General features: G+C 38.4%; 4 protein-coding genes, 1 non-coding gene and 1 pseudogene across 6 annotated transcripts; 2 read left to right on the top strand and 4 right to left on the bottom strand.

The window, feature by feature from the left end:
* Window positions 1–308: 308 nt before the first annotated feature.
* On the top strand, window positions 309–2,129 carry LOC125222885 (protein BYPASS1-LIKE-like). 2 transcript variants are annotated; one of them, XM_048125752.2, is made up of 2 exons: window positions 309–536; window positions 746–2,129. In XM_048125752.2, the coding sequence occupies exons 1-2, from the start codon at window positions 533–535 to the stop codon at window positions 1,903–1,905; spliced, it is 1,164 nt and encodes a 387-aa protein (XP_047981709.1). In that variant the 5' UTR covers window positions 309–532; the 3' UTR covers window positions 1,906–2,129. The 2 variants fall into 2 exon arrangements, with proteins under 2 accessions (XP_047981709.1, XP_047981704.1); XM_048125747.2 differs by having other exon boundaries at window positions 731–2,129.
* Window positions 2,130–6,660: 4,531 nt separating this feature from the next.
* Window positions 6,661–8,440, bottom strand: LOC148933185 (putative late blight resistance protein homolog R1B-14; annotated as a pseudogene).
* Window positions 8,441–11,132: 2,692 nt separating this feature from the next.
* LOC125221359 (uncharacterized) lies at window positions 11,133–14,207 on the top strand (the record flags this gene model as incomplete). The annotated part of the gene is made up of 6 exons (XM_089059420.1): window positions 11,133–11,148; window positions 11,307–11,422; window positions 12,043–12,143; window positions 12,293–12,352; window positions 12,487–13,084; window positions 13,389–14,207. Coding segments are annotated over 5 exons (381 nt in total), but the record flags the coding sequence as incomplete, so codon positions are not given.
* A 1,115-nt stretch (window positions 14,208–15,322) lies between these two features.
* On the bottom strand, window positions 15,323–19,111 carry QQT2 (P-loop containing nucleoside triphosphate hydrolases superfamily protein). The gene is made up of 7 exons (XM_048126331.2): window positions 18,925–19,111; window positions 18,237–18,320; window positions 18,023–18,134; window positions 17,694–17,920; window positions 16,350–16,640; window positions 15,895–16,100; window positions 15,323–15,814 (listed from the first exon to the last, which is right to left on the bottom strand). Exons 2-7 carry the CDS (start codon window positions 18,285–18,287, stop codon window positions 15,571–15,573), a joined length of 1,131 nt encoding a protein of 376 aa, XP_047982288.1. The 5' UTR covers window positions 18,288–18,320; window positions 18,925–19,111; the 3' UTR covers window positions 15,323–15,570.
* Window positions 19,112–21,421: 2,310 nt separating this feature from the next.
* On the bottom strand, window positions 21,422–23,638 carry LOC125219760 (Cupredoxin superfamily protein). Its single transcript, XM_048121814.2, has 4 exons — window positions 23,275–23,638; window positions 23,075–23,190; window positions 22,645–23,004; window positions 21,422–21,624 (listed from the first exon to the last, which is right to left on the bottom strand). Exons 1-4 carry the CDS (start codon window positions 23,402–23,404, stop codon window positions 21,568–21,570), a joined length of 663 nt encoding a protein of 220 aa, XP_047977771.2. The 5' UTR covers window positions 23,405–23,638; the 3' UTR covers window positions 21,422–21,567.
* Window positions 23,639–26,907: 3,269 nt separating this feature from the next.
* TRNAE-CUC (transfer RNA glutamic acid (anticodon CUC)) lies at window positions 26,908–26,980 on the bottom strand. Its single transcript has one exon. It is a non-coding gene; the product is annotated as a tRNA-Glu (tRNA).
* Between the last annotated feature and the right edge of the window lie 172 nt (window positions 26,981–27,152).

Genomic DNA, 27,152 nt, shown 5'->3' with positions numbered 1-27,152 from the left:
TGATGTATTTAATAACTAATCATCGAAAATGAAAAAATCTCTTTTTTATGAAGGATCCATTTGAGGAAATATGAATGACCGGAGGATTAAACTGCAAAAAAAGTAACAAAAATAAAGCCAAAAAAACATTCCTTCCGCCCATTTCGGTTTCAATTTTCATCAAAAGAAACGAATACTATTAATTATAAGCATTTAATAATTAAGGAGATTAATTAGTACTACTAATTACAGCACTGCATTATGTACTAATCCCTTCTTCATCCATTATTTAACGTTTGTTAATATCAGTGAAGCTTTGAATATCTGAACATTCTCCCCCATAATACGCGGTCCAAATCGCCCCCAATATAAGGCCTCTCTCCTCCTTTTAGGGTTTCCAACGCCCCTCTCCCTTCTCCACATTCCACGCTCCACCGGCAATCACCTCCAATTCTGTTCAATTTCTCTGCTACTGATTTATTGATTTCTCAATTTTGAGTTTTATCGGCATCTCTTTTGCGATTCAGCTGCCTTCGATTTTGTTTTCTGGTGAATGAGTGAGATTCGGATTCTTATACTTCTGCAATTTTGTGTTTTCTATCTGGTTTTGATATTTTTCATTCAATTTGAATTGAATTGCGGTTTCGAATAGGGAAAAAGAGAGTGTGAAATTTCAATTGGGGGAAATCGGAGATGCATTCCTGACGGTTTCAATTTGATAATCTGACATTTGTGTTACAATTAATTGAAGAAATGCCGTCAACAGATCTTCAGGAATCATCCTCATCCCCATCCCCATCCACCTTCAGCTTCTCGATCCTGAGCCGCCGCCGCGATCAGGTCCACTCGACGGATTCCCCGCTCGAATCCAACGGCCAGGAATCCGAATCGGAAGCCTTCCAGCGCACGGTGGCGGAGCGCTTCCAAGACGTGGCGGCGGCGCCCTCGGAGGAGCTACTCTCGATCCCATGGATCCATAAGCTTCTGGAGACATTCCTGAGCGTCCATGAAGAATTCAAAGCGATCGTCTTCAACAACAGGAGCAGCCTCGCGAAACCCCCCATGGACAAGCACATTAACGATTTCTTCGATCGCAGCGTCAAAGCCCTCGACGTCTGCAACGCCATCCGCGACGGAATCGAGCACATTCGCCACTGGCAGAAGCAGCTCGAGATCGTCCTCTCCGCCCTCGACAGCAACCAGCGCAGCATCGGCGAAGGCCAGTTCCGCCGCGCCAAGAAGGCCTTGATCGACCTCACCATCGCAATGCTCGACGACAGAGACTCCAGCGCCACCGTCTCCCACCGCAACCGCTCCTTTGGCCGCCAGAGCAACCACCAGCCCCGCTCCATGGCCAACTTCCGGTCCCTATCTTGGAGCGTCTCCCGGACCTGGTCGGCCGCGAGACAGCTGCAGGCGATCAGCAGCAACCTGGCTCCACCCCGTGGCAACGAGACCTCCGCCACCAATGGCCTCAATGTGGGCGTCTTCGCCATGAGCTACGTCCTTTTATTCGTGATGTGGACGCTCGTTGCAGCCATACCTTGCCAGGACAGGGGCCTCCCCACGCAGGTCTTCATGAGGCAGTTTGCGTGGGCGGCCCCCATAGGCTCCCTCTACGAGCGGATCATGGAGGAGTCGAAGAGGAGGGACCGGAGGAACAGCTGTGGATTGATGAGGGAGATTTATGAGATTGAGAAATGTGTGAGGCTTATGAATGAGCTGACTGACTGTGTCGAATTCCCATTGACGGAGGAGAGGGAGAGGCAGGTGAAGGAGAGGGTTCAGGAGATCGGGAAGATATACGAGGCGATCAAGGAGGGTTTGGATCCGTTGGAGCGCCTCGTGAGGGATGTGTTTCGGAGGATTGTGAGGAGCAGGACCGAGGGGCTCGACTCCATAGCCCGAGCTAACGCTCCGGAGTGATCATCAAGTTTGGAAGGGAGATCAACAGTCGTTTGTATGTATTAGAGAAATGTGATTATGTATTAGATGGGAGGCATCTTGTGTTTTTCATTGTTCTTGTTTTGTTTGAGGGTATATTTGAGCTTCACATTGTACCAATTTTGTGTATATTCAGACAGGAAGTTGCAAGTTTTGGGAAGTTGATATTGAGACAGAGGAAAGTGGAGATGAGTTGTTGTCATGAATCTCAATGTTGATTTTGCTAAAGACGAAGAGTCGTATTGAAAAAGACATGAATCAGTAATAATCTCTTTACTTGGCATAGTTTTGTGCCAATTATTTAGTGATTTACCAGCATTTACATATTTGAATCTTGTTTGCCTGCACGTGTTCCTTAACATGATTTTGGAATAAGATTGAAATGCAAAAATTTTGTAGAATAAAATAAAATTGGTAAAATATTTTTAAGTATGTCTGTAAAGGCTGTAATGTAATGAATGGGTTTATTGAATCAAAGAAGCATATATTTTGCAGTTAAAAAAGCTGTACCGATATATTGGGATATTTGGAACTTGGTTATTAGAAAGAGAGAGGGAAATTCCTCCGTAAATAGGATACGTGAATGGTATTTAAACTTTAAAAATATCGTAGGTAATCCATGAACTAAGGTGTAATCACATTTTTTTTATACTTGTTCACTATTATTCATCACAGTTTAAACTACGTGCAACAATCATTGCACGTATCTTTATTATACGTGAATGGTATTTAAACTTTAAAAATAACGTAAATGGTATTTAAACTTTATTATACGCAAATGGTATTTAAACTTTAAAAATATCGTAGGTAATCCATGAACTAAGGTGTAATCACATTTTTTTTATACTTGTTCACTATTATTCATCATAGTTTTGCACCAAAAATGCTCCCCAAGGCATGAAGGACAATTTTAGACTTTCATATCTAAGTAATGGATTCGATATTTTTTTCTCTCTCGCCCGTCCCTATAAACAAAATTTAATTCAGGTTGAATTAATAAAATTTTATGAGAGAATAATTTAGGTCATTAGTTGGTTACTGAGTATAAAAATAAAATAAAGGTGAAAAGCTAGTTTATAGGCCCAAGACTAATTCAAAATTTGAAGCCCATATATTTCCTAACATAGGAAAGTAGTTGGTCTCCCTCCGTTCCACAATCAGTATAAAAGATAATATTTTAAAATCTTAATTTTATTTATTACACAATTATAAAAGATCATATTTTAAAATTTTAATTTTATTTATGTAGTATATTATAAAAAAGTGATTGAGCCTAGCCAAACAAAGTACTTTAGTCCAACTAACACCAAACTTAATTTTAAGGGTTCGTTTGCTTCTATGGAAAGTCTAGGATAGAGCTTGTTTTCTAGCTTTTTTTCTGTGTTTGCTACTCTTTTTGACTTCCTCACAGGACCGGGATACATGTACAACTAACATAATTACAGCTAATACAAAACTTAATTCTAAAGCAAATTAAGAAAAAACAACATTTTCTAAATTATTTAACTAAATAGATATATTGATATTCTCCTATTGATTTTCTTCCTCCGCAGTCTCTCTTGACTTGCCTGCTTTGACTCATCCTAAATGAATTAGAGAATAAGTTTGTTGACCTTCTCTTCTATCCTTTGTCTCTCTTTCTCTTCATATTTCATCCGTTCTTCTTCCTCCCACTCCTTCATCTTTCGATAATGGAGGATCGAAAGACCAAGGAGGTGGAGGAAGAAGAGAGAAATATGATAGAAGAGAAAGAGAAAAGAGAAACAAAATCACAATCCTTATCATGTTTCTTAGTATCAGTGGCAAACGGAATTAAGAACATGGGGGGATGATTGTACCCAAAACTATGAATAGCCTAGTGGTAAATTGCTCCCTTGTGCAAGGCGTGAGATTGATTCCTTATAGCGCCTTTTTGGCCTTATTATTTGTTCTCATGTTTGTTGTTACACATAAATTATGCTCATATTTGAAATTTTATAAAAAAGATATATATTTTGTTTTATTTTGAACATTGAAAACTGTTTTAAGCTAAAATAAACTTTCTACCTCGTCTTGCAGAGAGATAGATGGATACCTCGACTCGACTTGAAGAAGACTAAAGTTTGCATCTTGAGCGCAAGAGGATGTTCATTGAAGAAGACTAAAGTTTGCATCTTGAGTGCAAGAGGATGTTCATTGAAGAAGACTATATAGTTTGCATCTTGAGCGCTTAGAGGATGTCCAAAGCAGTCCTCGGCGCTTGCGGTCTTGTTTAACGCTATGTTGCCTTCCCTTAAGATGCTGCTCAAACGAGTCTTGGTTCATGCAAGAAACTACGCACACCACACAGATTATAGGCGCTTTCGACGATTTCTGCCCACCCCTATATTATTTGTTATCATGTTTGTTGTTACACATAAAAAGACTATATGGTTGGAAATTATGCTTATATTTGAAATTTTATAGAAAAGATGATATATTTTGTTTTATTTTGCACTATATGCTACATCCCTTATTGATTCTTTATCAGGAAAATGATTGAGATTCAATTGCAAGACAACAGCTTTGTCGTGGATGGGTACAATTTGATATTTAACAGGAGGAGTGAAGTAAGGTTTGTTGCAGGGATTGCAGAGCTTCATAAGCCATACTAGTGTACGCAGCCAATTTGTTAAACTAAAATGATGATGGCTTGAGATTCGTGCCACCAATCTTCCACTAGTAATGATTAGAAAAAGTTATGAAAATGTGGGATCCATTGTTAAAAGTGGAAAAAGTAAATAAATCTACAATAATTCTGTTTTTACCGGTACACAGTTCAATTCGAGAAACGTTCTGAACTGATGCTCTACTTCTTTACAATACAAATATACTGTTGGAATCTATGCCGATCAATGGACTTTGACCAAATTATAATTTCAACGAGACATTTAATTTTGTGAAATTAAATGATATAGCGTCGATCTATGTTCGGAGTAGATGACCGTGGTATATTCATTTTCTCAAATCCGATTCCCGGAGAGTGAGAAATAATGGATTAAAGTTGTGAAAAATTGCAAACTTAATGAGTTATAAGAGAAGCTTAGGGAATAATTAAGAGAGTTAATTATCCACATTGGAAGTTACAACCTTATTAAACTAGTATTTAATAAAAAAGATTATTGCATGTAATAATTATAGTGGACTAAGATGGGCTGTAAGAGCCCACACGCGCGCACACGCGCCGCCCGCCCCGCTGCGAGCCTCGAGCCCGAGCCCTTGGACTTGGACTTGGACTTGGATCTTGGCAGTGGTAAGCCAACGTGGCTGACACATGACAGTCCACGTCATGATCAAATCTAGAAGCTTCTAGATCCAGTCTCTCAGCTCTGTAACGTTTTGTAACGCTTCGTAACATTGATGACAGCCATCATGGCTGTTGACCCCCTGCAGTGGACCGAGCCTATAAATAGGCTAGCCATTCCATGCATTCCACACATATCAAACACTAGAAAGCATTTTGCATCATAAGCTCTCTCCCTCTCTACATTGTTTTTCTGTCGAAAGCTCTGCCCTCTCCTACATCCAGTTCACCGGAGCTCTGCTGATAGCGGTGCTGCTTCACCAGAGACGTAGCCGTTTTATCTTTGGGGACGAAACGCCAATCCGAAGAGAACTACGGGGCGTATCTTGTCTTGCGGAAAGAAGCCTCCTCGACTCGGCTAATTCCTTCACGGTCTATTTGTTTCGATCTTTTTTCAAGTTGTAATTTCAGTTTTCCACTTGTATTTCTTCTTGGGTTGTATTACGCCCGACTAGTGTTTATCTCTTGTTATTCCATAAAACCAACAATCGCTAGACGAGATAACTTGCCTTTGAAGGAATTTTGACATAACTGAACCTAAAACTTTCGAAACTTAACACCTTTTCTTGGAGATGTCGACTGAATCAAATACCGTGGCTGCCACCACTCCGGCCACCACCACCGCCATCATTTCATCCACTATGGCATCCACCACGATGATGCCAACTCCCGGCTTATATCCATCTTCATCAACAACCCCTTGGGTAACACCCATGGGCTCACTGGTGGATCCACCTCGAGTGGGTTGGTTGGCTCCACTTTTAGTGGGTCCATCAGATCCTTTAATGGATCGAGTGTTGGGGCCTTCGGGTCTCACACGAATGCTGGGACCTTCGAGTCTCACGCGACTGTTGGGGCCTTCGGGTCTCATGCGAGTGTTGGAACCTTCGGGTTCAACACGGGTATTGGCTCCTTCGGGACCAGTGTGACCATGACGGGCTCTATGCTCAACATGAATGGTAGGGGCCCTAGGCCCAACCATGTTGTTGGCTCCTTCGGGGGCAACATGAATGGTTCCTTCCAAGGACCAAGTGCGGCACCTTTGGCACCTAGAATGATGCCACCCGCGCCAAGTGATCAAGAGACGAGGCTCGAGATCTTGGCGGACTATGAAGCATGGCGCAAAGGAGATTATCTTAAAAATTTTATTTTAAGTGCATTAGATGATAGTTTGTACAATGTATACTCCCTTGTAACCACATCCAAAGAGATGTGGGAAAGCCTAGAGAAGAAATACAGTATCGATAATGGTGCAGGTACTGAACATGTTGTAGTATCCAAATTTACGGACTACAAGATGGTCGACTCTAGACCGGTCATGGAACAAGTTCAAGAGTTCCAAATGATCATCCACGGACTCGTGGCTGAAGGGATGATTTTGCCCGACAACTTTATACGGTGCATACTCATCGAGAAGCTTCCTCTTAGCTGGAAGGATTTCAAGCACTATCTCAAGCACAAGCGAAAGAAGATGAGTCTTGAAGACTTGATGGTGAAGTTCTGTACAGAGCCTTTGGGCCTATACCCTCTTTGCGGGATGCATATAATAGAAGTGGTGCATGAGCTATTCGTAGAGTCTTTAAGATGTAGATCATGCCAACTAACACTTACACGGTGATAGTTTTGGAGGACTTGTGGAAGAAAATGCCATCTTAAGATAGGAGTAGGGAAGTAGTCCAAAACAGAAAGAAGGGTCTTCTCTTGCCCGACCTGTCTTACACAAAAATCCCTCACCAAACTATGCAGCCTGCAACTTTTGATTTTTCCATCACTTTTCCGGCTAGTGACCAAAACTAGACTTTGCTTGATCATATCCTCCAAGCACTCCTCTGCCACCATTTCTTCGCTTTCAGATTCATTTCGCCATTCCATAAAGCCCTCAGCCACCCAAAGTTTGATGAGTTCAGAAGCATGGATCTCATAATCTTGAGGGAAGCCTGCCATATACAAGAAACACTTCCTCAAATGTGTAGGCAAGATGTTGTAACTGAAAGATAATATTGATCCCAGTTGCCCATCATTTACTTCAATTTGCTGCCACAACTTGGGAGTTCTCGGAATTTTGGATAAAAGTTCTGCCACAGTAACAATTGAGAGGGGCAGCCCTCCACATCCTTTCACAATTTTTTCCCCAACACTTTGTAGCTCATTGGGACAGTCTTGATCTCTGAAAACCTTGCGGTGGAACAAATGCCAACTTTGTTCGTCATCCAAGAAATGCATTATATGAATGTTCCACGAAACATAAGTAGCCACATCCAAAAGCCTTGTGGTTAATATGATCCGGCCTCCATTATTATTGTCTGGAAATAGCCTCTTCACGTGATCCCAAGCTTCCACACTCCAGATGTCGTCCATTACTATGAGATACCTTCTCCCTGATAAGATTTTGTAAATTTTAAGCTTCTCTGCTTCCATTCCTTCCATCGAATCCCTTCCAACTGGATCTACTTTTCCATTGAACGAAGCTAGTAATTGTAAGAGAATACTTGGTAAACTATAATCTTGTGATACTGTGACCCAAGCTTGAATATCAAAATGGTTTGTGATACTGTGAGAGAATACTTGGTAAACTATAATCTTGTGATACTGTAAACATAGGTCTTGATGATGATGCAACAGCAGCAGAATCATTGAGAGCACCATCAAAACCAGCCGCAGCATCTTTGGTCGTGAGTGGAGGTGAATCACTCGGATCTTCATCTGCTAATTCTCTGCCAATTTTGTCTGCTAATCTCCTCAACCTGTTTGCAATTGCATATATTGCAAGCAGCTCAACTGGGAGATGTTCAACTTGACTCTTGAGTGCAGATCTTAATGATGAACCAACAGCAGAAGAATCAGTGACTGAGTCGCCCTTGCTGTTGCAGTAGTCAACCACATATCCAACAGTTGGGTCGAGCTCCTCAGCCAATTGCCCCAACTGATCTGAAAGTCTGACAGTTGGGTCTATGGATCCAAAATCAGATATATTTTGTGTGAAGAAGAGAGAGTGAATAATCTCTTCAGTTGCATTTGCTACTCCCTTATTGTTTCTTCATCTGGAAATCGTTTGAGATTAAACTGTAACACAACAGGTTTGTGGTGGATGGATACAATCTGTTGCTTAACAGCAGGAATGATGACATGATCATCGTGGCATTGAAGGATTAGGAGTAAGGTTTGTTGCAGGGACTCCACAGCTTCATAAGCCATATCAAGTTTTATCAAAGTAACTGCTTATCAGTTTGGATCGGAATTAGCAATCCCATTCCCTCCCATTATTGGGATACAATTATACAAATGAAAACGGACAAAATATTTTAATATGTAATGGAGTACTTAATATTGATAGTATCGTAAGACCAACTAACCTGTCTCCAGCAAATAATGTACCACTAAGATCAGCATATGCGAGAGAGAGAGATCGCCGCTGGATTGATTATATGGGGAAGACTCTCCCATTTCTGCCGTTTTTTTCAAACTACGCATTATAATATAAGAGCATCCGCAATGGTCGGCTAGCGACCGGCTAGCCGATTCGTCGCGCTGGCCGATCGGCTAGCCGAACCATTGCAATCGGCCAGCGCAAAATCGGCGAGCGGATCGGCGTGGGCTCGCCGATCGCTCGTCGCTGGCCGAAACGCTAGCCGATCGGCTAGCCGCCATTGTGGAGGCCCGATCGGCCAGCGCCGATTTTCGATTTTTTTTTTTTTTTTTTAAAAAACCTATATAAACGCGATTTTCGTTTCATTTCATTTGCACCACTTGTTTTAACTCTCTCTCTCTAACTTTCTGTACAAGAGCATCATCGAGTGATGGATCACAACAACGAGTCCAGTCCGGCGACGAGCGGCTCTCAGACTCCCACAGTACCCGTGGGATCTGGATGGGGGCAGATGGGCCCGGGATTTAACATCCCTTGGAATCAGATGATGAGGATGATGGCTGGTGCGCCGCGGGGGGGGGGGGGGGGTGATGGGGGGGAACCAGGGGGGTATGCCGGGGGGGATGCCGGGCGGCGGGCAGGGGAGCGGCGGGCAGTCAGCGCCCGGGTGGGGGGGTATGCTCCAGATGCAGCAGCAGATGATGCTGCAGCAGATGATGGGGATGATGTGGCCGGGGGGATACCGGGGGGGATGCTGCACGGCATGTATCCCGGGATGCCGGGGGGGGGGGTGTGCAGGGGTCACCGGGAGGGGACGCGGTATATCGGCCCTCGCTTGATTTTTTGACGGCTTCGTCTCACACGTCGACCCCGGTGGAGACGCAGTTCTCTGGCGATGACCTTCTGTCATTGCATGATATGGGGATCGATCTCGAGGTCGATGATACTCCCGTTCGAGCGACGCCGGCCGCGCCGAGGAAGAAGACGAGGGGGAAGGGAAAGGGCTAGGCGGTCGGCGAGTCATCGCAGCCCACTGCCACCGGCCGGAGGAAGTGGACGGATGATGAGTACGCCGCGGTGGCCAAGAGGTGGTTGGAGGTGTGCGACGATCCACTGGTTGCGAACAACCAGCGGGTCGTCAACATGTGGGCGAAGATCAGTGCTGCTTATAAGAGGCACTGCCCGCACGGGAAGGACTTCAGCAACGAGGAGGTCCGGAAGGGGTGGGAGCGCACCAGGGCCGCAGTGGGCCGTTTTGCGAATTTGTACGCCAACGCCCTCCGTCAGCTCAAAAGTGGGCAGACTGAGGACGACGCCCGGAGGATAGCTGCGAGTCAGTTCCCCTTGGAGGGGAAGTATAAGGAGTTCACCTTCTGGGAGTGCTTCTTGTTGCTGAAGGACTCGGAGAAGTTCCGGGCGGGGTGCGACGCTGGGTGGCCGAAGAAGCAGCGACTTAACTATAGCGGCGACTACAGCGGCAGCAGCGGCGGATCCCACGACCTCCCCCCGGATGCTGAGGAGTTTCCATCCCCTCCTTCATTTACTGGTCGCCCCCGCCCGGTTGGACAGAAGCGGGCGCAGCGGGCTGCGAGGGGCGGATCCCCCCTATCGCCCCGCGAGGTCCAGTCCTCCGCCCTCCCAACCGCCCCACTCGAGTACACTCTCCATTCGCGTAACCAAACGCGGGCTCAGATGTTACAGGTCTTCCGAGAGTGGAAGAACGCCACTGACTCCACGGAGAAGAGGATTCTTTTCGAGATGCTCGAGAGCATGCGTGCTGATTTAGAGATCGCGAGGTCACGGCTGGGGGGTTCCGACGTGGGCTCAGATACCACGGGTGGCGGCAGCGGCGGCGGCGACGAGGAGGGCGACGGCGACGGCGATGAGGAGTAGAGAGTGGCGGGGCTCGGGTGTTGAAGCCCTTTTTTAAAAAAAAAAAAATCATGAACTTTTTTTTTAAAATCTTTGTACTTTTTTTTAATGGAATGGATTATTTTTCCCGTATATGTGTCGTAAATTTAATTCCGTATATCGCAATTTTAATTCCGTAAATGTAGTATATTTTGAATTGTTTTTATTGCGGCTGGCCTATGGCTGGCCTAAATCTGACGTGGCATGTGGTTTTTTTAGTGTTGCTGACGTGGCAGAGGAGAGAATGGCTGGTCTATGGCTGACCTATTAACCATTGCGGATGCTCTAAATGTTTATTTTTGGAATAATTATTGTGTTTTTTCCTTTTTACTATACGTTGGCATCTTCACCATGTCACCACCGGTCATCGCTACTAAAGTCTCTACACTCAGCAGAACCACCACCTCAACTCTCCCGACCCGAAATCACCTCGATATCGCGCCTCTTCTCAATCGGCATCTGTACTTGTCATTTTCTCTATTTCATTCGACACATTTCTCACAAACATACACGTATGCTTCAATTGTATGTCAATTTTTTTTTTGTTTTTCAACTGCGATTAGCAGGACCCAAGGAGTGGCTTAAGGAGCAGAAGAAGAAGTCGTTTAAATTTCTGTTAGCTCCGGTTGATGCCTCACGCAACATCCTCCACTCCGCCTACCTTTTGCTCACTACCTTTTTTTTCTCAATTATCTTTTCTGCTAATGCCTATTTAGTTCATTATCTTTTCTGCTCAATTTTCTATTTCTCTAATAATACGAATTGTGATTTTAACTGATGTAGTGAAAAGTGAAGGTGAATTGGCCGAGGTTCAGAATTTGTTAGTTTCTGCAGCTAGAGATTGTGTTCCTCGTGATACAAGTTCTTTCGTTGAATTACAAGCCAATACTGGAGTAGAGGTATTACATTATTTGCTTGCGCTTTTCCTTGTCATTTGTTTCGCCTATTGGATTCTGAGAAATTAGGCTGAAAATTGTAGCAGATCAACTGTTTGAGAAAATGGTTAAGTAGAGTTTAACTTGCTCTTGTTCAGTTGAAACAGTTCATCCTGTCATTAGTTTGATTAAATGATTAAGTGGGGCTGGAATTTCTTGTCATTGCTGAATCCTCATTTGAGCTAATTCAGCCCATGTTAATCTGAATTAGTCTTCCTGAACAAGATGTCATGTTTTCGATCAAATTTTGTTTAGCTTCAGCCTAAGCTGGAAAACCAGAGGTTTTAGCTAGTATTTATGCGTTATGTGAATACATGAGGTGTGCCAGTAATTGTTTCCTGGAAATAGTAGGATTAACATGACATTTAGACGTGAACTTCGAAAATAGTCTCCATGCTATCAAACTCATTACTGGAAATTTTCAAGTAGGATTTATTCTGCATTTCTGAAGCACTCTTCATAGAGCTAAATTAGTGACGACAAAGTAGATCAATGATGCAAATGGATAAGGGGAAGTAATATGTTAATTTACTTGATTTTGAAGAGTTTGAAATTAACTTCCAGAGTCTAAATTCTACATTTAGGTCTGCACATTCCGGTTGATTGTGAAAAATGCAGCGTCCTTGCTTGACGACAACGACCCCCTCAAATTAGAAGCTGAATCCAAGCTCAATGATCTCCTAAGGTATGTTTACTTGGTTAGTCAATGGGTCTTGCTTAATGTTGATGCTACAAATCATGTGATCCTATGTAATATGCTTAGAAGACAACAAGCTGCACGTTGATAATCTAGTATCAGCAAATTCATTCTAATGTTTTTCTTGCTGACTGCAGATCATTTTCTTCTCTTAGTGGCATGGCTCAGGAAGAAAGTGTTCGACTTACTTTGAACAGGTTCAATAACCAACTGATTCGATAATCTACCATGCCCCCTTAACTAGCACTCAAATTAATGCCACTAACCAACTTCTCACGTAATCATTTATATATATTTGACAGTGAATATGGTCTGTTCATCTATTGTGCAGGAAGCAAAGAGTTGTAGATGCACTTAAGGATACCATATCTTCACTAAACAACTTTGAGCAGGGTATCAAGGACTGTCTCCAAGTTTGATCATTCCACCTCTTGCTAAATGTTCTTAGCACGACTTCTTTTCAATGTAAACTAGTACATCCAGGTGGTTTGTTTACAATTTTAACACCAACACTGTCTATTGCAATAGTTATGTACTGTTTTAAATATCAGCAAAATGTAGCTTGGGCATATGGACAACCAAATCAAGGTAAAGTAACTAATTAAGCACCAGTAGTTTGTTTTAGTTGATTAACCTCGAATAGAAGATGACAGAACCAAGTTTGATCTCATAAAACCATCTTTTGTCTTCTATAGATTACTAGCAATATGTGATTGGAGTTATTAAGGGTGTTTATTCCATATTTGGCTATCATCTTAGAAATTGTTGTTGTGCCAGCTTACTTGATCTTATGGAAAGAATTTATCCAGTTGAAAGTCGTGTGCCACTTGCGGAGTCTGCAGTAAATTTAGTCATTCATTTTGATTATACTGACGGTCACCGCTAAGATGCTACAAATTGAAGCCAAGGAAACTCATCAAAAAGTACAGGTAAAAAAAAGATTAAGAGCAGTGTTTGGTTATCTATTCTAGGAAATGATGCTTTTGGCTTTAAATACTCTACATAACTGTTGATGTATTAAAACGTTATCACATGCTAGCGAATATGAGGCCAAGAACCTAGTTGGGAACAAGGAGTTCCTGATTATAATGCAAATTGCTAATACCAGATCTTCTGACAGAGCTAGAACTGCAATTTCATCACTGACTAAGCCTGTAAATAATACTAGCAAGAAATGGTGCCTATTCATATACTATAAAGTGAAACTCTGATACGTATAGCTTATTACAACAGGAACTCATGAGCTCATTTGATTGGGCGAACCAGAAGCTTGTAACAAATACAAGTGACCGCAGGGTGTGCCATCATCTGGGTGAGTTTGAATTGATCTAGGCAAGCCGCGTAGCTTGTTGAACAGATTCAGTGGATCCTGCAATAATCCGAAATGGGCATCTGAATCGCCAATCTGTGAGAGCGTAACATCAGCAAAACCTAGAGATGGAAGTAGTTCATCTGGCCAGTCACAATAGAAAAGGAAGGTGGAGCTGGATAATGCCGTTGCCTGTTTATTCATGAAGTCGGCTAACAGCACAGTCTTGGTAAGATTGCATTTTTCTGCAATGATTTTAAGTACTTTCATGGCATTGGTTTGCGAGAGATAGTACAGGATTCCCTCCAAGATCCAGACTGTACTCTTGCTTGGCTGAAATCCTGATGTTTCGAGCTTTTCAAGCCAGTCATCTTCCGTTAGGTCAGCTGCTACTCTAGTCAATGACATTGCTGTAACGATTGGATGATGATGCTTGTCTCTTGAAGTTGCTGCTGCCTCCAGAATAGTGGCTTTTGCGTGCAGAACCTCAGGAAAATCAACCTCAAAAACGCTGCTTTCTTTCAAACAGCTTAGGCGGTGCGATCTTACATCCATACCTGCAGGTAGACAAAATATCTTTTTTAAAAAATGAAGTGCCTGTTTCTATTTCTCACTTCTTGTATTAGTTAGAAATACATCAAAAAATTGTGTGTTTGTGACATTTTAAAGGGAAATGGTTTCTCAAATTTTTTTAAACTTCTAAGGTAAGTACAGAGTGAATATATTTCTTTGGCAAAGTATTATATACGGAGTACATATTTTGGAGATTCATTTATACAATACTGCAATCTATGTTTAATGTATTGTCATTTTCTTATTTGAACGAAAAGCAAAAAAAAAAAAAAAGGTTTTGAGCATTGTCACATACCTGCACCTAGGAGAACAACCTGTGCCCCTCCCCCATCATGTGAGCTCAGAGCCGCCTCAAGCTTTGAATCGAACCAAAGCGTCCTAACAGCAAGAATAACCCCAGAAATCTCCCTGGCATTGTTAAGCCGGTCTTTCTTGATCTTCTCATAACGAGACAATTAAATTATAAGTAAAATAGTGGAGAACTACATTTGTACCATTATAGTTGAGGAGTTTTATGTGGTGAAGGATATTTATAAATTCTCCGCATAAGTTAAGAAATACTCATATTACTTTATCTGCTTGTGAAAAGTATGAACATTTAGTTTGGCACGGGTTTTAATAGTATATATTTGATAGAGCAAGATAGTGTTAATGGAAAATGAACTCCACGTCATTAGTAGTGTAGTATAATGTAATATAAAAATTGGTGTAGTATGATGTAATATAAAAATTGTAAATAAAATTATGTATAGAAGTAAAGTGTTGTTTAACTATTCTAAAATTAGAAAGTACATGGTAGTACTTTTTTTAGGGATGGGGTAATAAGAAAATAGTTCATATTTTTCGCGAATTGATTGAGTAATAAAGTGGAAGAGATACATAAAATAAATGAAAAGACAGGGAGTAATATGTTACCGGTACTAGTTTTATTTTATGTTTCAATCTCAAATAAAGGTTAAAAAAGAGAGAAATACTCCATATTTTAGACAAATTAAATACTAACCACTAGTAAATGAATCCATATTTGTATGAACAGAAATTGTGGCAAGTCACTGGAACACAAGATGATAATAGTAGTTTGTAAATGAAATCAATTTCAACGGTAAAATTACCATTTGAACAATACCAATTTATAGCAACGATCTGCTGGGTGGTGAAATTAATAAACACAGTTGAGCAGTAGAAGATGACTAATGTAGCTCTGGGACGGGCCGAGCTTTTCGTTTATCTTACCTACGAAACGATGGATTTCATCCATGATAAATCGCTTAAGTACCGAAAGATGGGTTTCGTCCATGATTAATTTTATCATGGGATAAACTCAACTAGTACTAATTAAAGTTCATAACAACTAAGGCGATTTAAAGCATAACTTCCACAGCTAGTACTATCTTTTTATACAAATGAGACCACTTTAGTCAATTTCACCACACCAGAGGAAATAAACGACTCCAACTTCATGTACACCAAAGTTTACTTAGTAGATTTTTTGTGGACTCGTGCCTCAATCCGAAAAAAAAACTGGCTACCCCTTCATCCTCTCGCTAGATCTTCATCCTCGTCATCATCATCTTCGTAATCTTCTTCACTGATCATGTCCTCGTCCTCTATCTCTTCATCCTCTTCATCTTCCACAAGTCTGTCCTTCAACCCCGTGCTCAATATCACAGTTTCCCCCCTGGACTTCTCCATATCCTTCCGGAGCTTCTCCATGTTCTCTTTTTTGCGTTCTTCTTCTAATCGCTCCTTCTCTGCTCGTCTCTTGTCAAGATCAGCCCTGAAAAAAAGTGATTAGGGTGAAGCACGGAAATATTTACCAGCATATGAAATGGTTTGGGTTGGTAGATTAAGAAGTACCTGTACGTTTCCATGTACTCTTCTGCACTGGCTTCAATAGTCTTAAAGAAGGCATCCATCCCTGAACCAGTGATTGCAGACACTCCAACTGATCTCAGATGACTATAGAACTCCTCCAGTGATAGGGAGAGACTACGGGTCAGGGTCGATGTATAAGAATGATCGGAATCTAGTGCCGCGTGAAATACCTCAAAATCTTTCATCCACTGCATTTACAGTCAAACATATAATAAGCCAAAGCTAGTGTACAAACTCAAACTTAAAAATAGAAAATATTAAGTGATGCCATATAGTGGAATACTTCAGTTGTCGGGAAGGGAAAACATGAAGGTAGAAACAACAGGGTAGCCATAAGCAATTCTAAGGTGCAAATATACAGGCCTGAAATAAGTTAAAGAGGAATGCAGCGGTGTGTGCATGGAAAGGAGTAAGGGCAGATAACACGTAAGATATACCTCCAATGCGAACTCATGTTGTGCCACATCTGTCTTGTTGAACACCAAAACCAGTGGCAACCGTGTCTTGTAGAGGATGCTACATGCATACAGCATATTGCTCATGAAGGTAGCTGGGCTAGCTGAACGTGGCGTATCAACAACATAAGCTATAACGGTGGGAAATGTTGACGCAAAAGCTTCTGTTATAATAGCTCCAGATGCAGACCAAGTGAAAATCTCGATTTGGCCGGGAGTGTCCACCAGCACATAGTCAAGCTCATCTGCTCGTCTCTCAATCATTGATATGACCTACAGTTCCAAATAAGCAATTAAAGCAACACCATCCCTCTCCTAATTGAAGATTTGATAACCAAAATTACAGTGCATAGCAAACTGCATTTGCTAAATACTGAAATCAACAAAATAGACCATTATAGGAATTTTATCACTTTAATGGTGCCGTTGACTAAGCAGACACTTTGTATTCAGTATTCACCAATCACCGCAGAGCAAGCTGGTTTAAACTTCATTGGAAACTCATGAGTTTGTTAATTGAGCTTTACTTGGCTGAATTAAGGTTTCTGATTAAGTCACGATGTATGGAATCTATTGCATGAATGTTCTCACACTAACCCCTAGGACACATTTTAGCATGCATGGGCTGGCAATTGCCTAAACTGAGCTGAGTTCAAGCATCGATGAAAACCTGGAAGAAACTCCGAGGCCTTTGATGGATATTGACTCAAGTAGGTCAAGAACACAGCAAAACAAAATGAAATAAAAGTCACATGGTAGGGATGTTCATAGATTCAAATAATTTGATTGCACTTCTGTAAACATTCCCAATGTTAAGACCTATTCAAATTGATCACTTTTCTCAAATGACTTCATCTAAAATCAGAAGTACAGTGGAAGGACATGTAGCAATCACTTCCATATATCATATATGCCTACAGTAAGCTTACCAATGCAATAATTTACATTATCAACACATACCATACAAGTTTTCTGATGAGATCTAAAGGCAATAGTTGAACTGATGCAAGATTCAGTGAGCAAGAGAAACTAACAAATAATTGGTACAGCCAATAAATTTTAATCAAACAAATATTGCTTGTTTCAATTCACAAATAGCAAAGCCACTAAATACACAAGTTTGAGTTTTCAGAATAACTGCTTGCTAGACGAGCTGGTGAATGGTATCAAAAAAACTGGGTTGTAAAGAATAAGCTGTAGAAATTTATATTTTCATGTTAAGAACATCCCCTAAGGCATATTGTATACTGATTATCATAAGACATGTGGCGCAAAAGACCCACAGTTACAAGTTAAAACATTAAAGGAACTTCATGAAATTTTTACCTCGTCAAACTTTGTAGCAAACAGATTAAGTGAAGTCAAAATTCCTCCATTTGGCCCAAGATTGAACTGCTTCATGACATCCTTGTATCGAACAGTATCTCTGATGTCAATGTTCGCACCATAAGGAAGTGTCAGGATGGCAGGATCAAGATTCATAACATAGCCTCGAATGTTTGATGCCATAGTGTGGCTGACTAGCCGGTGAAGAAATGTAGTCTTTCCACATCCTAGACAATATGATGATGAATATTCAGAGTATAGTCGTGGTAGTGAAAGGAAAAGATAAATAGGTGAATGAGCGGATTTTTTCTTTACAAGCCATCTAATACCTGCCATTCCCACAACTATAATGATAACAGGTTTCTTCTTGAAGCTAGAGGATGGTTCTACAATATTCAGCTGCTCCATTGTTTTGGATATGTTGTCAGCAGCATCTTTAATCTTTTAAACACACAAATTGATCACATGTCATTTAACGAGTAAAGAATTAAGATATAGAGGATACAGATGAAGAATACACAGAATCACAAATAAAGTATTTACCTGTGTATCAACTGATGCAGCATTTTCAGGTGCTTTTGAGTCGATGTCCATATCTCGTGATTTTATAAAACTCTGAAGCTCAACCTAGAAGAAACATTGTTTAGGTCAGTGACGTAAACCACAACCTATACATAATTCTATCAAAGAGTCACAATATGCAAGATAAAAGCATCTTCATGCTCCCAATCCCACAAGATTGCTCACCATAAGACATAAAAATAAAATGAACCTAAAGGCAATCATGCGCCCAAAGAACAGCCACGATCACAATATAGTGCTAGCCACTGTACTGAGTATATGTTAGTAATAAGATGGAAGCCATCTACATATGCCAAAAACTAATTGAACTATCATCTATGAATTGTACAAAAAACGCATCACCAAAAATCAGCAAACAGAAGGGGACTCAAACCTAAAAATGCATTTGAAGAATACTTTTCCAGTCCTGTTTGAGCTCAGCTTATCAAAAACTTGAGAACACATAACTCGAGCTCAAGTAACCGTTCCCAGAAAAAAAGAAATTACAGACCGAGAACTTCACATGAACCAAAGCAACGCTATTCAACTCATACAGGTGTTGAAATTAAGTCAGAACACGGAAATCATCTGTTCCAATCCTTTCTGAAATGCATAAACCCTATAAAAAATGACCTGATTTTAGGGCATTTTTGTGGAAGCGAAAACCAACCTTAACCGAGGAGCGGTGGCCAACGAGTCGAAAGCGTTCCTAGAATGCAAGGGAGGAAAAGAGCTGAGGATAAGCGGAACCGGCGAGGTGTGGCGGCCGCGGCGGGATGAAGCGGCAGCGGAGCGTGTGGGGAAGAAGGGTTCTTTCAATTATGTGGTGTTTGGGGGTTTTGGAGGCTTTCTATTCTTTTTATAGTATAAAAAAAGTGTTAGCCTCTACTATGGGAAATTGGTCTCTAAAACCATGAACTTTGCTTAAAATTTGGTATTTCCCATGAACTTTGAAATTGGTATATAATATCACGAACTTTGCATTTTGTTTGGTATTTCCCACGGCATGTTTATTGCTATATTTGACTAACTTACGAGGCTTTTTTATCATACTTGACACAATTAAATCAACGTAGTTTTCAACGTGACTTTTTATGCTACGTGTTATGAACTTAAAAAGTGGTTTCAAATATTATAAAACATATCAAGGTTGCCTATATTAAATAAGATTTTGATGAAAATATCTTATTTGAGTGAGTTTGGGAAATACCAAACAAAATGCAAAGTTTGTGATATTATATACCAATTTCAAAGTTCATGGGAAATACCAAATTTTAGGCAAAGTTCATGATTTTAGAGACCAATTTCCCTAAGTGTATTTGTAGGAGTATTTACTATTTAAGAACCTACATTTTAAATAGTGAAAAATTTTCAAGTAATAACACTAAAAGTAATCTATTCTTTATCTAGTAGTATTTGTTTCTACTCCTATTTCATAGGAGTACTATATTTTAGATTTAACCCATTCTTTCATCTAAGAGCCTCAATTATTATCTAGGAGTAATAATTTTTTCTACTCTTATTTCATTAGTATATTTTAGATTTATTCCATTCGAAGAGTATCAATATTATCTAGTAATTTTTTTCTAGTCTTATTCCATAAATACATTTTTTTCTAGTTTTATTCCAATTTTCTGTCTAATACTATGTTTTTTTTTCTAGTTTTTATTCCATTCTTCCCCAGCCAATAATTATCAAATCATCTACTCACTTAGCTTATGCTCATCTCTTATATCAACCCAAAAAAGTATATTCTGTTACCATTCGTCATATGTTTATATAGTACTTATATTTTTTTTTATTACATGTTTCTAGTTAAATACGGGTAAAATTTGATGATTAATTTATATCAAAATGGGCATAATGTTGGAATAAAATTCATCTTTAAATATTAATCCGTGTCCAACTGTTTTTGAATGCATTATTTACTTGGTTTAATTAAAAAGCAACTTGTTATGGATTATTATTGTGTAATATGTTTATAAAGTGAAAATAAGTCGAAACCAGATAAAGAAACTTGAACAAGATAATAATAATAATATGATACTCTGTATAATGGAACACATAAAACAATTAACAAGATAATATATTCGAAAAGGCCACACATCCAAAGATGCAACAAAATGACTTGCTTATCAAATGCAATTGATCAAATCAAAATTATATCAAGACACTCCATCACTTTTAAGCTAGATTTTAAATTCAGATGTGTATGGGTTACCCAAATATGAATTGAAATGGAATGCAGAGTGGAAGAACAATTTTAAGTTAGTTTTTATATTGTGGCTCAATTCTTGAACAAAACACATTCGCATGTAAGATGAATTCCATAATAATGTTGAATTTGTATTACACCCTACATAATGACTAATCAATAATTTAAAAAAAAATTGTTACAAATTATCCTAAGAAAATGATGAATCATCTATATAGCACAACAAAAAAATAAAAATAAAAAATCGGAGATTACCGGTGGGACGACTTACCCAAATTATTTGAGTTGTGGCTTGAACCTTATCTGAGGAGTGGGCTCGTTTTAATAAATTGTTGGTGAGGTAAGTTTTTTTTTTTTGGTAGTAAATTTATATCAAACTAACTATTATGCTCTTTTAAATCACTAACTTACAGACAGTTCACGTTTTATCCATGAATTTTAAAAATGGTGATTAATACTCTAATTTTGAGTTTGTAGATAATTCAGATTTTGTTAGTACTCAATTTCATTTCGGAATATATTAATCCAAAACCCGATTGACCCGACATATTGTCTCAAAACTCAAAAATATAGACTTAGGATTGACAATTTATAATCCGACAAAATTATAACTCAAATCACCCTTAATAAAAACCCAATAATCTAATATGATTGATCCGAACATCAAGGAATTAACCAGATTGATATCCCTAGTTCTTGTGACACTGGCATCGAAAAATTCTCAATTGTTATCAACAAATTACAATGACTTAGTCCCAAATGTCAAAATAGTAACCTCAATCACAATCTCGCCTCTCATAAAGCCATTTTAATCTCTTCAAAGACAACTACTATTATAATATCGCACCATGTAAACTACTATTTGTCTAGTTCTATATAGATTTGTGTTATCTAGGAGTAGTATATCATCTATATGCATCCCAGTTAAACCAAATCAGATTAAAGAAAAAAGTAAGAAGAAATAATTGGTTGCTTTGCCAAAACTAAAAAAGATTAAAGAACAAAGTGGCAATGATTCCAAAGTAGGGTCAAGGACAGCAATATTACATATGGTATAATCATCACCCTTAAAGCTACTTTAGTTTCAAAATTCTCTCTCTAAAACATCATTAGTAGCAAAATTACACAGCTAACTGCTTTCTCAACTCCCACCACCTGCATTTTCCCCACACAAAAAATTTTAGTCACCAATACTAAAATCAACATGTTATCATTGCACAACTACATGCCAAAAAAATAAATAAATGCATAACAATATTTACAGCAAAACAATAGTTAACTTACAGAGTAATCATTAGATAAAGTCGTCTACATATGAAAAGGGGCATATGATTAAAAACTGTAGGCCATTCCAAATTCAAAGTATCTTTTATTTTCCTGTATTTTGATAAATAGGACTACAATAATAGGAGTAATATTTTGATAACTAAAAGGAAAGGGGCACTTGTGTCCATATTCCCTTTCATCCTGGTCCCCAATTGTCACAAAATAATGTCAGATAAATTGAAAATTCATAAGTCACAGAAGTATAGAGACCAAGTTAATAAATGAGTTTGATAACCATAATAATAGTGAAATGGAGAAATCACGTGCATGTCAATAAATGCTCACCCAAATTTCATGTCATCCAAAAACACTTTGTAACTTGCTTTAATATTATGCGTACATAAAATCGTTCGCTTAAATATTATTTGATGTTGTCACATTAAAATGTGAGTATTAATAGTATATATTGCCCAAAAAAAAGTTACTAGTGTTGCGTGCTGCAACAGTAGCAAAAGGTAACAGAAAAGGGAAAGCAAAAGGATAAAAGAGATTAAAACTTAACAAATTTGTTAAAAATGATTTCCATCTTGATCTTTTTTATTACTACTACTATTTTAAGAAAAATGATATTGTTTCATTGGAAAAATATTACTCATAATATATGGAGTATATGCAACAATCTGATTATTTCACTAAATTTATTTTAAATGAATAATATAACTAGATTTTAACCAAATTCATAATTTTTCTTTCATAAAATAAATGGTACTCCGTACTACTATTAACATAATTCAAATTCATATATTTCATTTATAAAAACAAATAATCACTTCAGTTATCAATGTAATTAAAACTAGTCAAATCTTTTTAGCAAACACAAGAATTTAAAATTCCAAGAAAATTAAAAACCTGTTTGGAGCGAAGGACTCCAGAAGTAGGAACAGGGCGGATGGTGGCGGAGTCAACTTCGCCGGTGGGCAGAGGCACCGCCGGATTACTATTAATAAACGGGATTCCTTCCCTCTCCGGCGCCACCGGCCCTATGCTCAGCCCCGGGGCGGGGCTAGGCGAGTCCCCCTCCCGCGGCTGAAACGGCCAGGGAAACGCCGGCGACGAAGCCACATTCCCCCCGCCCCCGGATATAGGCGGCGCCGCCTCCGGTGCGGCGGCGCCACGCACCTCAACGGCGAGCTTCTGCCCCTCCAAGCACGCCGTGCTCGACCCGTTGTAGAAGGCGAAGTAGAAGAATCCAGCCCTTGAAGTGCGCCACTGCAATTTTTTGTCAAGATTCAATTTTTTGTCCAATTTTCTGAATGAAAAATGAAAATGTGTGACTTACTGTGTAAATTGAGGAGTTTGGGTTTCTCAAGATTGTAGCTTTAGTGAAGTTGCAGTGAGAGAAGGCTTCTTGGTTCTTGAAAATGAAGAGGGTGTAGTGATATTTGTGCTGGAAAACTGAGAAAATTCATAAATCCTAATGTTAGATTTCATTAGCATGAAATTCAGAGGATAAAGAAAGAGTTTTGGAAGCAGACTTACTGACAGAATCTCCTATTTGAAGCTGGGGATTTTTCCACTGTGAAACTCCATCAACCACAACTGTTGCAGACTGTGAGAATTGAAGCAGTTGCAGAGAAAATATGAGGATCAAAATGTAGGTGGAAACCATAGTTTAGTTCAATGGTAGGAGCAAAGCAATGCAGCTACTAAATTCTTGAATTTTGTAGGATTGAAATAGTGGGATTTATTCACAAAGAAGTGTGTGTGTTTTGGGTGTGTGTGAGTTGTCAGATGTGTTGGGCTTTTCAGAGCAAAGGGATTTTGAATGGAGCAGAGTGATGGGATGGCAACAATATTTGCCACGGTAAAAGTTGGAGAAATGGTTTGTTGAAACATGAAAGTGAAAAATAAATGTGAATAAAGAATGAAGGAAAGGGCATTTTATTTGTGGTGGGATTTGATAGTGATGATGGGCATTATCATTCTAAAATGATTCCTGTTGTGATTATCAACATATTGTATATTGTAATAAAAGTTCCATACTAAATGTAAGCTTTTGGTGGTGGAGGAATCCCATTTTTAGTCCCTTTTGGCATTCTTTTGATGTAATAACATAGTTTTTCTTCTTCTTTATGTTATAGTAGAGTAATATGTAGACAGCAGGATTGAAGATTCTTGCAAAATTATTTGGTTGACAAAGGATTTTTTCTTACTTTGAAAAGTTACTACAACTCTAATTTAGTTGGTCCTATATATTTTGGTGCACTGACATTAAAAGAGGTCAAATTGATTATATTTGAAAAAGAAAAAGTAAAGAATGAATAAATAATTAAGAGTGAACTACATAAATGGTACCTGATCTTTATTTTATATCGTTTTTGATACCTATAAATCACATTTTTGGTACCTGATGCAATTTTCTTCCGACAATGCCCTTTAAACAAATATATTTTCTCATTTATGTCATAGAGGGTATTTTGGACATACAAAAATTAGTACCAAAAGTGATATTATGATATCTTCTCTCATTCTCCTATTCTTTATACTATTATTATTAATCAATATTAATATTATTATTTTGATGTTATAAATTAATAATTAATTCATTTTTAATATCGTTCAAATATACTTAAATATAATTATAATTATAATTATAATTATATTTAATTATTATAATAATATTATTTTTATAATACTAAAAATCGATGGTAATTAATAAATAATTGTAGTATAATTATATAAATTATAATCACATAATATTATGCTATAATAATTATTAAAAATATTGTTGTTATTATTAGTATTATTTTACATTAAATTAGCAACTAATCAATATTCAATATAGTCTTAATGAAAATTTAACATTGTGAATTTTATTCATAATGATATAAAAAGTTGAATATTTTTAGTTAGGTGTTTCAACCTTAAAATGAGTATAAAATAATTTAATAAAAAATATTCAATTGATTTAATTAATTTAAATAATTAATTTATTAGGTATTTTATTTTTTTATTTATATTATGAATGCAATTAGATGTATGTATAAAACACTAAAAAGAAAGAAGAAAAAGAAGAAAAAAAAGAAGAAGGAAGAAGAAACATAAACTAAGATGTAGTATGTATAAAACACTAAAAAGAAAGAAGAAAATGAAGAAAAAATGAAAAGAAGAAAAAGAGAAATAAGAAAGGAAGAAAAAATAATCACATATTTACTATTATTTAATTGAAATTTCCAAAAATATCCTCCATGAAAAAGAATCACATATTTGGTACCTAGGGTTATTTTTGTCACTGGGTACCAAAAATGATATAAAATAAAGATCAGATACCATTTACGTACGAAAATGAAAAAGATCAGGTACCATTTATGTAGTTCACTCAGTAAAAAGATGGGAAAAGGAGGGAAATGAGGGTTTGTAAAATATAAAGGTAAAATATGTGTTGACTATGTAAGACAAGAAGCAAAATTACTTGGTAGAAGGCACCAAAAACAAATTTACATAGACTTGGAAATGTCATGTGACGAAACAACCGCTATAAAACAAAATTTATTTATCCTTTTCATACCATTCTTTTACTAAAAAAATATTTTCTACATCGTTGAAGAATAATACTTGTAAGTTAATAGAAGAATCATATATGCAAAAGTAAAATAGAGTTTAGTGAAATGTTGGTTTTATATGTGTTGTCCGTTTCCTCTCCTCTCTGACTCGCGTGCGGCCAAATCACCAATCGAGGTAACATATTTTTGAATTTTCAATTCACTTTCCTAATTCTGGCTATGTATGTTTAAAATTTAAATTGTTGACATTTTGGGTTAGATATATCAAAGATAGTAGTATGATGTTTATCAGTTCAATTTTTTATTTAAATCATTAGGCTTCGGTTGCTGTTTTTATCTAATTACATTACTCCTATTATTAAGATTTTGACTGCCTCTTGGTTTATTATTGGGTTATTAGTTCTTTACTAATTAATCAGTAGTAAAACTTATTTTTCAATTTCACTAATGTGTTGTTTTATAGTATATATGCGTGCAATATTGATGTTTTTGAAGTGACTCTGTAGGGATCAGACTAGGGACGGATTCACTAATTATCAAGACCTTTTTGTTCTTCATTAAGGAGTTCAGTCAAACTCCAACCACGCGACTGATATGTCTCAAAGATTACAAACAAATCCCTCACAACTATTACAATTACAGTAACTAGTTCTAGCTAGGGTTCTTGTGTAATCTTGACTTCTTGGTACACCTGCACACTCAAGTAGCTTGTTATTATACCAACACAAGATCCTTGAAGACCTTAAACAATTACTAACAAGAGAAAACAAAGCAAAGCAGAATAGATCACAAAATATGGCTCAGAACCCGCTACATAGCCCAGATCTATTCAACTAGAACCGAATCCAAGGGAGCAACGATGAATCGACTGGAGTCTACCCTCACACCGCCACTACCTTCACCGCACCGCCCCTTCACACCGGATTAGCTCACCACACACAACTCAGAGAAGAAACCCTAGTTCTCACGAACACTAAGCAACCGAAGAAGTTGCCTTCTCAACAACTCACACTAGATTAATCACACAAGAATGGTGAAGAATCTCAAGGAATCAACCGGAGAAGCCATCGGTGAAGCAGAGAGAAAACCGAGAGTCTCAGAGAGTAGAGAGAGAAAGAGAGGAGTGTAGAATGAGAGAATAAAACGGCTCATACTCTCACATAACAAACACAACATCCAAAAAACCTTCAATCCAACGGCCGGACAGCAGGATCCAAGTGAAGAGGCACGTGGCAGCCATCCAGGTGAGAAGGGTGATCAGCTGGGCTTCTGGGCCAAGTCCAGTAAAGACAAAAGGCCTAGACACAAATTAAATCAGGCCCAAACAATAATAGTCTACATATATTCAACAGACTCTTTTATTATTCTCTTTGTCCCGTCTTATTAACTGAGAACTGAGAGGGTTCTTTTGTCACAATAATTAAAAAATGTATTTAGTGAGTTAAATTGTGAGATTAAATAATAGAGAAAAGAAAAGGTAGATTAGGAGAGAAATAAAGTAGTACTCCCTACTCTATAAGAGAGAATATAGTTCTATTTTTGTAAAAAAGGATATCAGTTAATTAACCTAGGACAGTCTACTGACATTAATAAAAAAAATCTCAAAAAATTCCGTTGCCGGGACTTGAACCCGGGTCTCTCGGGTGAGAGCCGAGTATCCTAACCAACTAGACTACAACGGATCAATTGATAGCAGGCGTAATGTATAAATTGATATATGGTATTTATCAAAAATATTGGCGTAATGTATAAATTGATATATGGTATTTATCAAAAATATTCATATGTATCCAAATTACTACAGAAATAAAAGTGTGGGTGATCAAAAAGACTATATACATTATAAATACTCTT

Source organism: Salvia hispanica, chromosome 1, assembly GCF_029641045.1.
Source record: "Salvia hispanica isolate PSC_SH4W2 chromosome 1, Shi_PSC_v1, whole genome shotgun sequence".
NCBI classification, from domain to species: Eukaryota; Viridiplantae; Streptophyta; class Magnoliopsida; order Lamiales; family Lamiaceae; genus Salvia; species Salvia hispanica.
The sequence above is the reverse complement of the archived record's forward strand: the minus strand, read 5'-3'. Positions and strand labels throughout refer to the sequence as shown.

Coding starts and splice junctions, on each gene's coding strand:
- LOC125219760 (XM_048121814.2), bottom strand. CDS start 23,404: ATGGTTTCCACCTACATTTTGATCCTCATATTTTCTCTGCAACTGCTT. Junction 23,005..23,074: donor CAAACTCCTCAATTTACACA/GTAAGTCACACA, acceptor AAAAAATTGCAG/TGGCGCACTTCAAGGGCTGG. Junction 21,625..22,644: donor GAGTCCTTCGCTCCAAACAG/GTTTTTAATTTT, acceptor GGGAAAATGCAG/GTGGTGGGAGTTGAGAAAGC.
- QQT2 (XM_048126331.2), bottom strand. CDS start 18,287: ATGGACATCGACTCAAAAGCACCTGAAAATGCTGCATCAGTTGATACA. Junction 16,101..16,349: donor AACATGAGTTCGCATTGGAG/GTATATCTTACG, acceptor CTGTAAATGCAG/TGGATGAAAGATTTTGAGGT. Junction 15,815..15,894: donor GAGTACATGGAAACGTACAG/GTACTTCTTAAT, acceptor ACTTTTTTTCAG/GGCTGATCTTGACAAGAGAC.